The 15,897-nt window shown below is 54.1% G+C and overlaps 1 protein-coding gene across 4 annotated transcripts in view; it reads left to right on the top strand.

Moving 5' to 3' along the window:
- The window catches only part of itpr2 (inositol 1,4,5-trisphosphate receptor, type 2), a 333,090-nt gene that overhangs the window by 145,558 nt on the left and 171,635 nt on the right, over positions 1 to 15,897 (top strand). For all 4 annotated transcript variants that reach the window (XM_072471852.1, XM_072471851.1, XM_072471850.1 and 1 more), the window contains 4 exons: positions 607 to 767; positions 9,015 to 9,156; positions 10,972 to 11,130; positions 11,366 to 11,538. In XM_072471852.1, the coding sequence (XP_072327953.1) occupies positions 607 to 767; positions 9,015 to 9,156; positions 10,972 to 11,130; positions 11,366 to 11,538 (635 nt within the window). The remainder of the gene's footprint in view (positions 1 to 606; positions 768 to 9,014; positions 9,157 to 10,971; positions 11,131 to 11,365; positions 11,539 to 15,897) is intronic.

Below are 15,897 nucleotides of genomic sequence, written 5' to 3'. Positions count from 1 at the left end.
ACACTAAGGGCAATTTTAGACACTAAGGAGCAATTTAGCACGGCCAATCCACCTAACCTGCACACCTTTGGACTGCGGGAGGAAACCGGAGCACCCGGAGGAAACCCACGCATACACGGGGAGAACGTGCAGACTCCGCACAGACAGTGACCCAAGCCAGGAATCGAACCTGGGACCCTGGATCTGTGAAGCAATTGTGCTAACCACTATGCTACCATGCTGCCCCATCTCCTCTGGACACAACGTTTGTTTCTTTGCTTGTCCCATCACCACTCCCTTCGGCCTCGCACCCTTTTGTAATTTAACCTCTCCTTCCTTTTGCCCCATCACACCCCCTCCCTTTTGTCCTTTGCCTCACTCTGCCCTCTTGCTCAAGCCTTATTACATTTCAAACTTTCTCCAGTTCTGATGAAAGGTCGCGGATCGGAAATGTTGGGCAGAATTTAAGGCTTGGGTCCCAACAATCCATTGGCCCATGAGGCTTCTCTCCGAGAAAACCGCCTTGGCAAACTAAAATATTTCACTCTCCTCGCATAACATTTCCATTGTGGTTATTGCCGTGACATTATCCACGAGTTATAGGTTGACGATTATCTCACCTGTTAGATTGGGACGTGTCCAACCAAGGAAGATAAGGAAGCGTTTGCGATCGTCTCTGTGCCTCTCTCAGAAGTCCGGGATTTAGACTTTGCGAATGATGCCAGCAAGGTGCTTTTCGCGACGGTGCAAAGGCTGGAGGATGGCACCATTACCCAGAATGAAAGAAGGTTGGTGTTTGCACTTTGATAATCTGTGCTATTCACAGAATTTATAATCCCAGTTAAATCAGGTGGGTTCTAATGTTCATGCTCAACGTGAGCTCCATCCATCCTATTTCATCAACTCTAATAAATGCAATCTACTGCGGATGCTGGAAATCGAGCCGGGCATGGGGACGTTGTGCCGGGCTAGGGGACGTTATTCTGGGCTAGGAGGCGTTATTCTGGGGACGTTATTCCGGGCTAGGGGACGTTATTCCGGGCTAGTGGGCGTTATTCCGGGCTAGGGGACGTTATTCCGGGCTAGGGAACATTATTCCGGGCAAGGGGACGTTATTCCGGGCTAGGGGACGTTATTCCGGGCTAGGGGACGTTATTCCGGGCTAGGGGACGTTATTCCGGGCTAGGGGACGTTATTCCGGGCTAGGGGACGTTATTCCGGGCTAGGGGACGTTATTCCGGGCTAGGGGACGTTATTCCGGGCTAGGGGACGTTATTCCGGGCTAGGGGACGTTATTCCGGGCTACGGGACGTCATTCCGGGCTACGGGACGTCATTCCGGGCTAGGGGACGTCATTCCGGGCTAGGGGACGTCATTCCGGGCTAGGGGACGTCATTCCGGGCTAGGGGACGTCATTCCGGGCTAGGGGACGTCATTCCGGGCTAGGGGACGTCATTCCGGGCTAGGGGACGTCGTTCCGGGCTAGGGGACGTCGTTCCGGGCTAGGGAACGTCGTTCCGGGCTAGGGGACGTCGTTCCGGGCTAGGGGACGTCGTTCCGGGCTAGGGGACGTCATTCCGGGCTAGGGGACGTCATTCCGGGCTAGGGGAGGTTGGGCCGGGCTAGGGGAGGTTGGGCCGGGCTAGGGGAGGTTGGGCCGGGCTAGGGGACGTCGCGCCGGGCTAGGGGACGTCATTCCGGGCTAGGGGAGGTTGCGCCGGGCTAGGGGAGGTTGGGCCGGGCTAGGGGAGGTTGGGCCGGGCTAGGGGAGGTTGGGCCGGGCTAGGGGAGGTTGCGCCGGGCTGGGGGAGGTTGCGCCGGGCTAGGGGAGGTTGCGCCGGGCTAGGGGAGGTTGCGCCGGGCTAGGGGAGGTTGCGCCGGGCTAGGGGAGGTTGCGCCGGGCTAGGGGAGGTTGGGCCGGGCTAGGGGAGGTTGGGCCGGGCTAGGGGAGGTTGGGCCGGGCTAGGGGAGGTTGGGCCGGGCTAGGGGAGGTTGGGCCGGGCTAGGGGAGGTTGGGCCGGGCTAGGGGAGGTTGGGCCGGGCTAGGGGAGGTTGGGCCGGGCTAGGGGAGGTTGGGCCGGGCTAGGGGAGGTTGGGCCGGGCTAGCGGAGGTTGGGCCGGGCTAGGGGAGGTTGGGCCGGGCTAGGGGAGGTTGGGCCGGGCTAGGGGAGGTTGGGCCGGGCTAGGGGAGGTTGGGCCGGGCTAGGGGAGGTTGGGCCGGGCTAGGGGAGGTTGGGCCGGGCTAGGGGAGGTTGGGCCGGGCTAGGGGAGGTTGGGCCGGGCTAGGGGAGGTTGGGCCGGGCTAGGGGAGGTTGGGCCGGGCTAGGGGAGGTTGGGCCGGGCTAGGGGAGGTTGGGCCGGGCTAGGGGAGGTTGGGCCGGGCTAGGGGAGGTTGGGCCGGGCTAGGGGAGGTTGGGCCGGGCTAGGGGAGGTTGGGCCGGGCTAGGGGAGGTTGGGCCGGGCTAGGGGAGGTTGGGCCGGGCTAGGGGAGGTTGGGCCGGGCTAGGGGAGGTTGGGCCGGGCTAGGGGAGGTTGGGCCGGGCTAGGGGAGGTTGGGCCGGGCTAGGGGAGGTTGGGCCGGGCTAGGGGAGGTTGGGCCGGGCTAGGGGAGGTTGGGCCGGGCTAGGGGAGGTTGGGCCGGGCTAGGGGAGGTTGGGCCGGGCTAGGGGAGGTTGGGCCGGGCTAGGGGAGGTTGGGCCGGGCTAGGGGAGGTTGGGCCGGGCTAGGGGAACGTTATTCCGGGCTAGGGGACGTTATTCCGGGCTAGGGGAGGTTGGGCTGGGCTAGGGGACGTTATTCCGGGCTAGGGGACGTTATTCCGGGCTAGGGGAGGTTGGGCCGGGCTAGGGGAGGTTGGGCCGGGCTAGGGGAGGTTGGGCCGGGCTAGGGGAGGTTGGGCCGGGCTAGGGGAGGTTGGGCCGGGCTAGGGGAGGTTGGGCCGGGCTAGGGGAGGTTGGGCCGGGCTAGGGGAGGTTGGGCCGGGCTAGGGGAACGTTATTCCGGGCTAGGGGACGTTATTCCGGGCTAGGGGAGGTTGGGCTGGGCTAGGGGACGTTATTCCGGGCTAGGGGACGTTATTCCGGGCTAGGGGAGGTTGGGCCGGGCTAGGGGAGGTTGGGCCGGGCTAGGGGAGGTTGGGCCGGGCTAGGGGAGGTTGGGCCGGGCTAGGGGAGGTTGGGCCGGGCTAGGGGAGGTTGTGCCGGGCTAGGGGAGGTTGGGCCGGGCTAGGGGAGGTTGGGCCGGGCTAGGGGAGGTTGGGCCGGGCTAGGGGAGGTTGGGCCGGGCTAGGGGAGGTTGGGCCGGGCTAGGGGAGGTTGGGCCGGGCTAGGGGAACGTTATTCCGGGCTAGGGGACGTTATTCCGGGCTAGGGGAGGTTGGGCTGGGCTAGGGGACGTTATTCCGGGCTAGGGGACGTTATTCCGGGCTAGGGGAGGTTGGGCCGGGCTAGGGGAGGTTGGGCCGGGCTAGGGGAGGTTGGGCCGGGCTAGGGGAGGTTGGGCCGGGCTAGGGGAGGTTGGGCCGGGCTAGGGGAGGTTGGGCCGGGCTAGGGGAGGTTGGGCCGGGCTAGGGGAGGTTGGGCCGGGCTAGGGGAGGTTGGGCCGGGCTAGGGGAGGTTGGGCCGGGCTAGGGGAGGTTGGGCCGGGCTAGGGGAGGTTGGGCCGGGCTAGGGGAGGTTGGGCCGGGCTAGGGGAGGTTGGGCCGGGCTAAGGGAGGTTGCGCCGGGCGAGGGGAGGTTGGGCCGGGCGAGGGGAGGTTGGGCCGGGCGAGGGGAGGTTGGGCCGGGCGAGGGGAGGTTGGGCCGGGCGAGGGGAGGTTGGGCCGGGCTAGGGGAGGTTGGGCCGGGCTAGGGGAGGTTGGGCCGGGCTAGGGGAGGTTGGGCCGGGCTAGGGGAGGTTGGGCCGGGCTAGGGGAGGTTGGGCCGGGCTAGGGGAGGTTGGGCCGGGCTAGGGGAGGTTGGGCCGGGCTAGGGGAGGTTGGGCCGGGCTAGGGGAGGTTGGGCCGGGCTAGGGGAGGTTGGGCCGGGGTAGGGGAGGTTGGGCCGGGCTAGGGGAGGTTGGGCCGGGCTAGGGGAGGTTGGGCCGGGCTAGGGGAGGTTGGGCCGGGCTAGGGGAGGTTGGGCCGGGCTAGGGGAGGTTGGGCCGGGCTAGGGGAGGTTGGGCCGGGCTAGGGGAGGTTGGGCCGGGCTAGGGGAGGTTGGGCCGGGCTAGGGGAGGTTGGGCCGGGCTAGGGGAGGTTGGGCCGGGCTAGGGGAGGTTGGGCCGGGCTAGGGGAGGTTGGGCCGGGCTAGGGGAGGTTGGGCCGGGCTAGGGGAGGTTGGGCCGGGCTAGGGGAGGTTGGGCCGGGCTAGGGGAGGTTGGGCCGGGCAAGGGGAGGTTGGGCCGGGCTAGGGGAGGTTGGGCCGGGCTAGGGGAGGTTGGGCCGGGCTAGGGGAGGTTGGGCCGGGCTAGGGGAGGTTGGGCCGGGCTAGGGGAGGTTGGGCCGGGCTAGGGGAGGTTGGGCCGGGCTAGGGGAGGTTGGGCCGGGCTAGGGGAGGTTGGGCCGGGCTAGGGGACGTTATTCCGGGCTAGGGGACGTTATTCCGGGCTAGGGGAGGTTGGGCCGGGCTAGGGGAGGTTGGGCCGGGCTAGGGGAGGTTGGGCCGGGCTAGGGGAGGTTGCGCCGGGCTAGGGGAGGTTGCGCCGGGCTAGGGGAGGTTGCGCCGGGCTAGGGGAGGTTGCGCCGGGCTAGGGGAGGTTGCGCCGGGCTAGGGGAGGTTGCGCCGGGCTAGGGGAGGTTGCGCCGGGCTAGGGGAGGTTGCGCCGGGCTAGGGGAGGTTGCGCCGGGCTAGGGGAGGTTGCGCCGGGCTAGGGGAGGTTGCGCCGGGCTAGGGGAGGTTGCGCCGGGCTAGGGGAGGTTGCGCCGGGCTAGGGGAGGTTGCGCCGGGCTAGGGGAGGTTGCGCCGGGCTAGGGGAGGTTGCGCCGGGCTAGGGGAGGTTGCGCCGGGCTAGGGGAGGTTGCGCCGGGCTAGGGGAGGTTGCGCCGGGCTAGGGGAGGTTGCGCCGGGCTAGGGGAGGTTGCGCCGGGCTAGGGGAGGTTGCGCCGGGCTAGGGGAGGTTGCGCCGGGCTAGGGGAGGTTGCGCCGGGCTAGGGGAGGTTGCGCCGGGCTAGGGGAGGTTGCGCCGGGCTAGGGGAGGTTGCGCCGGGCTAGGGGAGGTTGCGCCGGGCTAGGGGAGGTTGGGCCGGGCCAGGGGAGGTTGGGCCGGGCCAGGGGAGGTTGGGCCGGGCCAGGGGAGGTTGGGCCGGGCTAGGGGAGGTTGGGCCGGGCTAGGGGAGGTTGGGCCGGGCTAGGGGAGGTTGGGCCGGGCTAGGGGAGGTTGGGCCGGGCTAGGGGAGGTTGGGCCGGGCTAGGGGAGGTTGGGCCGGGCTAGGGGAGGTTGGGCCGGGCTAGGGGAGGTTGGGCCGGGCTAGGGGAGGTTGGGCCGGGCTAGGGGAGGTTGGGCCGGGCTAGGGGAGGTTGGGCCGGGCAAAGGGAGGTTGGGCTGGGCTAGGGGACGTTGCGCCGGGCTACGTTGTAGCCCTACCCGGTTTTGCATCTTTGTCTCTGTGCTATTAACACATGCTTTCCCTGGCGAAGGAGTGTACCTTCAAGCACCATCAGACCAAAAGCCGAGTCAAAATTGCGGCTTGTCCCGATCAGTGAATCGGCTATGCTGAAGATGCCCAGACAAGAAACCCGTCTAATGGCTAATGGAATATCCGTCCCATGCCTCTGTCACATTCTCCTTCACCAATGGTGTCAAGTTATGGGACAGGCTGGTTTGTTTCTGCCTGTAATAAAACCCAACGACAACACCACTGGATACTGTCAGAAAATTCTGCTCCCTTGGCTGTGACACGCAGCTAGTCTCTTGTTGAAGAGCTCTGCATACAGTTGGCCATTGACTTTGGCCGACTAACAAAAAAGATACTGTGAAATAATGGACTGACCCACAGGACCCAAGGTGCTTATCTCCACCATCTGTATCCTTAGCATGTTGCTTTCTGGCAGCGAAACCTGAACAACTTGCTCCTCCCAAGAAAATCAGCTCTGAAGCTTCCATCTCTAGTGTTTATGAGGCACCCCTTGGATCACATGGAAAGACAAAGTTAATGGCACAGTTATTCCGAGGGCAGACATGCCAAGCATGCAAGTGTTAATCAAGTAAAGAAGACTTTGCTGACTTGGACAAATGCAAAGGATGGAAGATAGAAACATAGAAATAGGAGTGGGCCATTCGGCCCTTCAAGTCTGCTCAGCCATTCAATATGATCATGGCTAATCCTCTATCTCAGCACCAGACCCCCATGCTCTCCCCACACCGCTTGACATCTTTAGAGTCTAGGAATCTATTTATTTTCTTATTCAATATATTCAGTGACTTGACCTCCACAGCCCATATCATGAAACTGTGAGCCTGGTTCTAGCCCCCCCCCGCCCCAGCTCGAGGAAGCAGCATCCCTGCATTCAGTCTGTCCAGCCCCATCAGAATGTTATACGTTTCAATGAGATCCCCTCTCATTCTTCTAAATTCCATGAATACAGGTCCAATCTCCCCTTATATGACAATCCTGCCATCCTAGGAATCAGCCTGTGAATCTTCACTAAACCCCGTCTATGGCAAGTATATCCTTAGGGAAGGAGACCAGAACTGCACAGAATACTCCTGGTGTGGTCTCACCAAGGACCTGTATAGCTGCAGTAAGATATCCTTACCCCTGTACTAAAGACCTCTTGCAATGAGGACCAACATACCATTTGCCTTCATAACTGCTTACTGTACCTGCATGCTCGCTTTCTGTGACTGGTGTACAAGGACATCCAGGTGCCTTTGCCAATATTTCCCAATTTATCACCATTTAAATAATACTCTGCCATGTTTTCCCACCAAAGTGGATAACTTCACATGTATTTTCCCACTCACTCAAACTTGTCTACATCACCTTGAAGCCTGCATCGCCAAGGAAACGCTGATCGTGGAGTTTTCCTGGGCCAAGAGACCAGCAGGGCACCCAAACTCCAATTAAAGAATGTTGTCAAAAGAGACGTCAAGCCTTTAACACATCAATCACGACAAGTGGGGGAACTCGAGCTGACAGTCAATGCAAATAGCGACACCAGCTGTAGGCAGGAATTTGCCACCATGCCGGCATGTGTTTCAGAAGCAGCGAAGCAGGTGGCAACCCTGCAAACAAGGTGTCAAATAAGATCATCCCACGCCACCAGCAAGAAATAACTTCATTCATGGCAGACTTTGTCTTTGCGGAATCAGCTTGTTCAGCCATCAAGAGAGGTGCAGAAGGTGACCTCACCTGATCTTTCAAACACCTGGGGCTCTATTCCCATTATTTATCGTAGGTGGGAAGAGTGTTAATCGCATGTTATGCTTTCTCTCTCCAAGGTCATGCCCAAAGAATTACCTCTTGGCGGTCATCTGCAAACGTTCTTCTCGTGTGCCTGCTTTGCTCAAACATTCCTCACTGGTTGTGTGTGTTGTCCAACTAATCTTCATTGTATTTCTCAGAAACCATATCTCCTTGAATTTATCTTCCACTATTTTGATTATATTCCAAATTTTGCACTCATAGGGCCACTGAGCAGGTGTAGCATTTTTGTTACCTTGTTCTGTTGTCCATAGTGATGTTCCTACTTTTAAAGAGATCTGACGATTTTGTGAAGTTTTATTTTGCAAGTGTTAGAATCAGAGAATTACAGTGCGTGAAAAAGATTTTCCTTGAGCCGCTTTTTTGCTTCTTTACCAAACATTTGACATCTGTGCCCTCTCATTCTCGATCATTTCATAAGTGGAAACAATTTCTCCCCGTCTACTCTGTCCAACCCCCTCGGATTTTGGGCATCTCTCCCAAGGAGACAAAGTCCTCATTTCTCCAATCTGTCTTCATAGCTGAAGTTCCTCAACATAGGTACAATTCTCATGAACCTTTTGTTTGTCCAATTTGTCCAGTTAAATTAATTTGTATGAAATGTAATAGAAGAAGCTAAAGTTAACAAAATGGATAACTTGCTCAACTATGCAGACCTTTGGGGAGAGTTCCTTTCAAGGGCAGATTCAGCTCACTTGTGCTCAACCTAGCAACATTTGGCAATACTACTGTTTAACTTAAAATCCTTTTGTCTTGTCAGACTCAAATCCTATTGCAAACTGCAAAGAGACAGACAGGGCTGGCTCCTCTCCTGAATTACATCATCTGTATCCCAATAAAATGTCACATGACCTAGCTAGGACTAAATACAACCCCTCACAAATTATTTGCTCTCCAGGGAATCTCCAGAAATCATAACAATGTCCTATTTGATCTCTATGCAAACAAGTTAATTGGTTAGAATCAATCATGACCTCATCTTTTATGATTTATTAATTAAAACTTTAGCAGACACACATTTGGATACCTTAACCTAGGTTCTTTAATAATATTACTGCAAAAATATCAATACCTTAACCCAGGCTTTGTAAAACATCATTGCAACAGATATAAAATGCAATATATCTACCAACTTTTCACATTCACCACAGCTCAACCCTCACAAATACCTCAATGTGCTTCATCTCCAATGAATGTCTTTGGTTTGCAGTAAATTCTATTGTGAGCAGGGGGGGGTGTGTTACAGTTCACTCGGGGAGCCTGAGTTTCTATGGCAACATACACCTTTCAGGGGAATGTTTTAGTCTGGAGATATGGATAGTGATGATAGAAAGTGTTTCCGTCACATGGCTCACCAGGAACCTCTCCCACACTCGCCTCCTGCCATTGATGCGTTTTGGATGAGTTTTGCAGGTTGATACTCAACTTGTTTGGCACCAAATCTGTCTCAGAGGCCTCTGCGCCACAACAGCACGTCTATTATGTAAGCATGCAGTGCAACCCAGGTTTGACACCACAATCTCCCACAATGAAATGTGGGGGCTTCCTCCTCGGGCTGTAAGAATGAGCAAGTCCTGTCATGGGAACTGATTCACAATCTACAGTTGAATTAATCAGTTGAATTTATTGACAGGTTTGTGACAAAACTGCTCGAAGACTTGGTTTTCTTTGTCGCTCATGTGCCCTGCAACGGTCAGGAAGTCTTGGATGTGATCATCACCAAACCAAATAGGGAAAGGCAGAAGCTAATGAGGGAGCAAAATATCTTGAAGCAGGTAAAACCACCGCTCTTTGGAAAGCTTTGATTTTTCTACCTCTCGCATAACTAGTTACATATGGGGACATCTCAAAGGACCGGTCAGTTTGTCAATGGTATGAAATCTTGCTCACCTACAATGAGTGAGTGGAATGCACTTTATTGACCTCACTCCATGTAAGAGTGTGAGTACCAAGTTATTTATTCAGCCATTGCAGATTCAGAGCCTGCACGGCACCTCTCAGTCCTCTGGAAACATGTTGGCCCAGTAGGTTTGAACCCACAGCTGACTCCATTGGGCGTAAATCTCAACCAGCTGAACACTTCCGCCAGAATTATACTGGGGATTAAAGGGTTAAATTACAAGGACAGGTCGCTTAAACGTGGCATGTGTTTCCCCCAGTGCAGGTGATCAATGATCGAATCAACGTGTTTAAAATTGTAAAGGGATTGAATAGGATACATACAGAGGGACATTTTTCTCTGCCTAGAGGGTCCAGAACAAGGGGGTATAATCTTAAATCAGAGCCAGGCCATTTAACCGTGAAATCAGCCGGCACTTTATCACATAAAGTGGGAGAGGGGGGCATAGTACTAATGTATTCTTAGAAATACATATAGTGCAGAAGGAGGTTATTCAGTCCATCAAGACTGCAGCAACCTTCCGAAATAGGATCTTCTCAGGCTCACTTCCCTGCCCTATCCCCGTAACCCCACCTAACCTGCACATCTTTGGACTGTGGGAGAAGAATGTGCAAACTGCACCAGACAGTCACCCGAGACCGGAATACCTGGGGCTGTGAAGCAGCAGTGCTAACCACTGTGCCACCGTGCTTCCGCAGTACGTGGACTAGCATTCAGAGGCCCAGACTAATGCTCTGGGGACATGGGTTCAAACCCCACCATGGCAGCTGGTGGAATTTTAAAGTTCAATTGAATCAGGAATATAAAGCTAGTCTCCGTGATGGTGCCTGTGAAATTATCATCGATTTTCGTAAACACCCATCTGGTTCGCAAATATCCTTTAGGGAAGGAAACCTGGCATTCTTACCTGGTCTGGCCTGCATGTGACTCCCGACCTGCAGCAATGTGGTTGACTCTTAAATGCCCTCTGAAATGGTCTAGGGAGCCACTTGGTTCATGGGCAGGTAGGGATGGGCAACAAATGCTGGTCCAGCCAGCGACGCCCACAACCCACGAAAATAAATGTGAGGAAAACCACTAGGGCAAGGAACACCGCCCCCCCGCCCTGGCTAATAAAAATAATCTTTATTGTCACAAGTAGGCTTATATTAACACTGCAATGAAGTTACTGTGAAAAGCCCCTAGTCGCCACATTCCGGAGCCTGTTCGGGTACACAGAGCGAGAATGTCCAAATTACCTAACAGCATGTCTTTCGGGACTTGTGGTAGGAAACCGGAGCACCCGGAGGAAACCCACGCAGACACTGGGAGAACATGCAGTCTCCGCACAGATAGTGACCCAAGCCGAGAATCAAACCTGGGACCCTGGTGCGGTGAAGCAACAGTGATAACCACTGTGCTACCGTGCCGCTGAATGCTAGGTTAAAATGTTCAAGATTGGGAAGGTGTCACGGGTTGAGGAAAAATGGGTAAATTGCGTTGTGCTACAGGTCAGCTCTGATCTCTTGGGGATTAAATGGCGACTCTGGTTTTATTATCGTGATGGGTTTGTGGCATTTAATGCTGAGGGGAGCAGAAATGGATTGAAATTAAGTGTTTGAAGAAACGAGCCGTGCGAGAAATTGAGATTCCTGTCAGAATCTTATGTCATTAGCTGATGTCTTTTTTTTTTAATCAACTCCCGCGACAGATCTTTGGAATTTTGAAGGCCCCTTTCATGGACAAAGGAGAAGGGCCGATGTTAAGGCTGGAAGATTTGGGAGATCAGAGATATGCTCCTTATCGATATATATTGCGGCTGTGTTACCGGGTCCTTAGACACTCTCAACAGGACTATCGGAAAAATCAGGTCGGTACTGTCCATTGTTAACAACACTCGGAATGTGTACATTTTCAAAGCTTGTGGTTAAAACCGAGATTCTTTTCATTTGGGAAGGGAAATGTTGACCCACACAGCATGGGTATGGCTTTACTTCATTGGATGTTTTTCCAACACTCGAGTTATTTCGGCCCATGGTTGTCTGAAAGAGCCTCTCCAATGCCCATCCCCCCCACCCCCAACACTCTTATTCTTTTTCTTTCAGGAGTACATTGCAAAGATGTTTGGCATCATGCAATCCCAAATTGGATATGATGTGCTGGCAGAAGACACCATTACGGCCCTGTTACACAATAATAGGAAGCTGCTGGAGAAACACATTACAGCGAAAGAAATCGAAACCTTTGTCAGTTTGCTGAGGAGGAACAGAGAGCCCAGGTGAGATTGACCTTTTTTATTTCCCCATTGTTTTTTGGCTTAAAATAAATCTTCTGCAGGGGCCTCTTTGGGAAAAGCCTCACTTAGATCCGTCTATCACACTGCGATTTAAACAGATACTTGCAAGTCTTGGCACTACAGCATTTGAAATGAAATGAAATGAAATTTGCTTATTGTCACAAGTAGCCTTCAAATGAAGTTACTGTGAAAAGCCCCTAGTCGCCACATTCTGGCACCTGTTCGGGGAGGCTGGTACGGGAATTGAACGTGCTGCTGGCCTGCCTTGGTCTGCTTTCAAAGCCAGCGATTTAGCCCTGTGCTAAACCAGCCCCTAGCATTTATCTGTTCATTTACGGCACCGAGATCCCAGGTTCGATCCCGGCTCTGGGTCACTGTCCGTGTGGAATTTGCACATTCTCCCCGTGTTTGCGTGGGTTCCGCCCCCACAACCCAAAGATGTGCAGGGTAGGTGAATTGGCCACTCTAAATTGCCCCTTAATTGGGAAAAAAAATTATTGGGTATTCTAATTTTTTTTAAAAAAGAATAGAGAAATCAAATTCTAAAACCTATTTTTAAATCTGTATTTAATTAAGAATAGTAAGAAGTCTTACAACACCAGGTTAAAGTCCAACAGGTTTGCTTCGATGTCACTAGCTTTCGGAGCGCTGCTCCTTCCTCAGGTGAATGAAGAGGTATGTTCCAGAAACATATATATAGACAGATTCAAAGATGCCAGACAATGCTTGGAATGTGAGCATTAGCAGGTGATTAAATCTTTACAGATACAGATAATTCTAATTAGCTTAGAATTAGCCAATAGAGGACTCCTTGCCAGTCTTTGAATAGAGAGACCTGTTCATAGAATCCCTACAGTGCAGAAAGAGGCTATTTGGCCCATTGAGTCTGCACGACGTTCTGAGAGAGCACCCCACATTAGCCCTCTTCCCCCCCCCCCCCCCCTCCTATTCCCACGACCCCACCTAAACTTTGGATACCAAGGGGCCATTCTTAGCATGGCCAATCCACATCATCTGCACATCTGTGGACTGTGGGGGGGGGGGGGGAGAGACCTGGAACACCCGAAGGAAACACAACACAGAAACAGGGAGAACATGCAAATTCCAGACAGACAGTCACCCAAGGCCAGAATTTAACCTGGGTCACTGCCGCTGTGAGGTAGCAGTGCCACCGTGCTGCCCCAAGACCTTTTGAGAGACTGAAGAGAGAGAAAGATCCTGTCAGATTAATGCTGAATCTCTAATTCTGTTTTTCAGCTCACACCTGCCAGAGAACGTAAACCAAATTAAAACACTGCCTGCTAAAGACCTGGCTCCTCCCATCAACCACTCAAATCCCATGACCTACTTAAGTTTAAACACTGGGCGTGATTCCCAGACCTCGTTATGCTCTCACTCAAGTGAAACGAGGCCTGTGAATAGCGGGAGACGCTTAAAAACGAGAACCGCACCAGGCGCCAAACAATTTGTGATGCAGCCACCTTGCTCCCATAGGCAAAATCAGGATCTCGCCATAGCGAGGCTGGAAACCAATTATCACCACTTAAGCCCAATTTCCATACAATTAGCGGGAGCCACCCCATATCCAACGGCCTCCTGTCATTCAACAGCCTCCCCAGCAAGTGGTCACGCTGGCTCTGATTAATGCTCCTTTTGAAAAATATGAACCTGGCGGAAGGGTTTCTGCGGGGAGCCGAGGAGGGGGGTAGCAATCTTTGGTCAGAGGCGAAGAGGCCGGGAGCGTTGGGATTGACACCCCAGTGCTCAGCGGGGGGTGGTGAGGGACCCTTGGCTGGGGGTGGGGGACCTTCCGTAGGGTGGGCCATCGTAGGAGGGTGAGGGGTTGTTGGGGGGGGGGAACGCCACCATGCCAACCCCTGGATCATGTGTGCCCTTGTCACTGCTCCAATGACCCCCACCCACTGCTGAGGCCTCTGGCCTTGCGGCTGAAGGCTAGATGATAGAGAATTGGCAATCGTGGTTAAGTGAGCACCACACATCCCAAGTGGATCCCATGGGTGCATGAGCCATAGAGCATGTGGGAGCCATTGCCTAGCGTCCCAATCACGCCTTAATGTCTGGACACTGTGCCTGAACACTACGGGAGGCAAGACCACACACTTAGCAGCCAACATCCGAACACCCAGGGGTTGGGACTCAGCTCCTGGGACATGTCCACGTCCTAAGGGTGGGTGAGTGCCATGGGGAGGGAGAGATGCTTGGAGAGATGGGCAAAGGGTTCGGAGGTCAGCCCGCGTTGCAGAAGAAAGTGACAGAGTCATCATACTGGTTGTGCAAAAGGTGTTTAATGTGTATTACAATCCCCTACTCCTGATGGTGCCACCCCCCCACCACCCAAACCCCTTACCTCGGCAAAGGGGCCTAGGCCGATCAGAATTTTGTACACCTCAATTAGGTTGCCCCTTAGTCTCCTCGGTTCTAAGGATGCCCTGGCAGCATTCTTTTAAATCTCTGCACTCCCTCCTGAGCAATTATGTCCTTCCTATAATGTGGTGACTAGAACTGTGCACAAAATTCCAGCTGTGGCCTCACTAGCGTTTTGTACAGTCCCATCACCATATCTCTTCTTTCGTATTCAATACCTTGCCCAAAAAAGGGGGCATTCCATATGCTTTCTTGACCACCTTGTCCACCTGCAGGGATCTGTGGACATGCACTGTGGTCTCTCACTTCCTCAACCACTCCTAATATCTCCTGTTTATTGAATATTCACTAGCATTAAGCAGCACCTCACACTTTTCCGGAATGAATTCCATTTGCCACTTCTCTGCCCACTCAACCAAACCATTGAGATTGTTCTAGAATCGACAGCTATCCTCTTCACTATCAACTACACGGCCAAGTGGTGGTGTCATCTGCAAATTTCCCAATCATGCCACAAAGATTTAAGTCTAAATCATTAATATACACAACAAGTGGTAGCTCAGTGGTTAGCACTGTTGCTTCACAGCGCCAGGGTCCCAGGTTCGATTCCTGGCTTGGGTCACTGTCTGTGCGGAGTCTGCACATTCTCCCCGTGTCTGCGTGGGTCTCCTCCGTGTGCTCCGGTTTCCTCCTCCATGTCCTGAAAGATGTGCTGTTAGGTGAATTGAACATTCTGAATTCTCCCTCTGTGTACCTGAACAGGAGCCGGAATGTGACGACTGGGGACTTTTCACAGTAACTTCATTGCAGTGTTAATGTAAGCCGACTTGTGACAATAAAGATTATTAAACAGCAATGGCCCCAAACCTGAGCCCTGTGAAACACCATTGGAAACTTTTACATTTGCAAAAACATCCATCGACCATTACCTTGTTTTGTCTGTAACTGCGCTAATTTTGGATCCAACCCACCACCTTTCCTTGTATCCCATGAGATTTCACTTTTTTAAAAAATATTTTATTAAGGCATAATTTTAACAATTTTCAAGAGGAAAAACAACAAAGTAAATAACCCACCCAACCAACAACCAAACCCAGCCAACATGGCTAACATACATAATTCCCCAATCCCCCTTTCCGACTAACTATTTCCCACCTCATCCAACACCCCATGCCTCCCTCTTTCCTTTTACCACCCCATCCCCCCCTCTGTTGACAGCTTAATTTTCCCCAAAGAAGTCGATAAACGGCTGCCATCTCCAGGCGAACCCTAGCATCGATCCCCTCAAGGCAAACTTGATCTTATCATTGCCACGTGCACCTTTAAGCTTTTTAAATGCACGAATACGCGGGCTCTCTTGACTGGCCCATTCAACCCTCTCACGTTCCATGTGATTAGCCATAACCCCTCCTGGGCCAGCCTTCAGCACCTCCTCAGGCCCGCCTTCGGGCGCCCACCGTCATTGACCCTCCCCATGTCGCCTTTTAAAGACCCCTTCCTGTAAGCAGTCCCCCCCCCCCCCCCCCCCCGGGAATAGAAACCCCGACCTCCATCAACACACTAACCACCTGCTCACCCCTCACTGCACTTCCGCCCATGGCGCCAAGCATCCTACTAGTGCAAACTCAACAACCCCCACTAAACATCCAGGAAAGAGCAACCCACCATCTCCCATCAAGAAAAACAAACAAACCCAGAACAAAACAACCAACGGCCCCAACCACAGTGCAAGTGTGATCCAGAGAAACCACAAAAATACAGAACAGGAACATGTCCTCCAGAGTTCAATGTCCTCCTTCTCCTGCCAGTTCATTATCTCTGACAAACTCCATCGCCTCCTCTGGCGTCCCAAATTAGAGTTCCCGATCCTTGTATGTTACCCCAGGTGCGCCGGGTATAGCATACCAAACATCACCCCCTTCTTAAAGAAGGCCGCCTTCACTTTGTTGAAGCTCG

Source organism: Scyliorhinus torazame, chromosome 13, assembly GCF_047496885.1.
Source record: "Scyliorhinus torazame isolate Kashiwa2021f chromosome 13, sScyTor2.1, whole genome shotgun sequence".
Classification (NCBI taxonomy): Eukaryota; Metazoa; Chordata; class Chondrichthyes; order Carcharhiniformes; family Scyliorhinidae; genus Scyliorhinus; species Scyliorhinus torazame.
The sequence above is the reverse complement of the archived record's forward strand: the minus strand, read 5'-3'. Positions and strand labels throughout refer to the sequence as shown.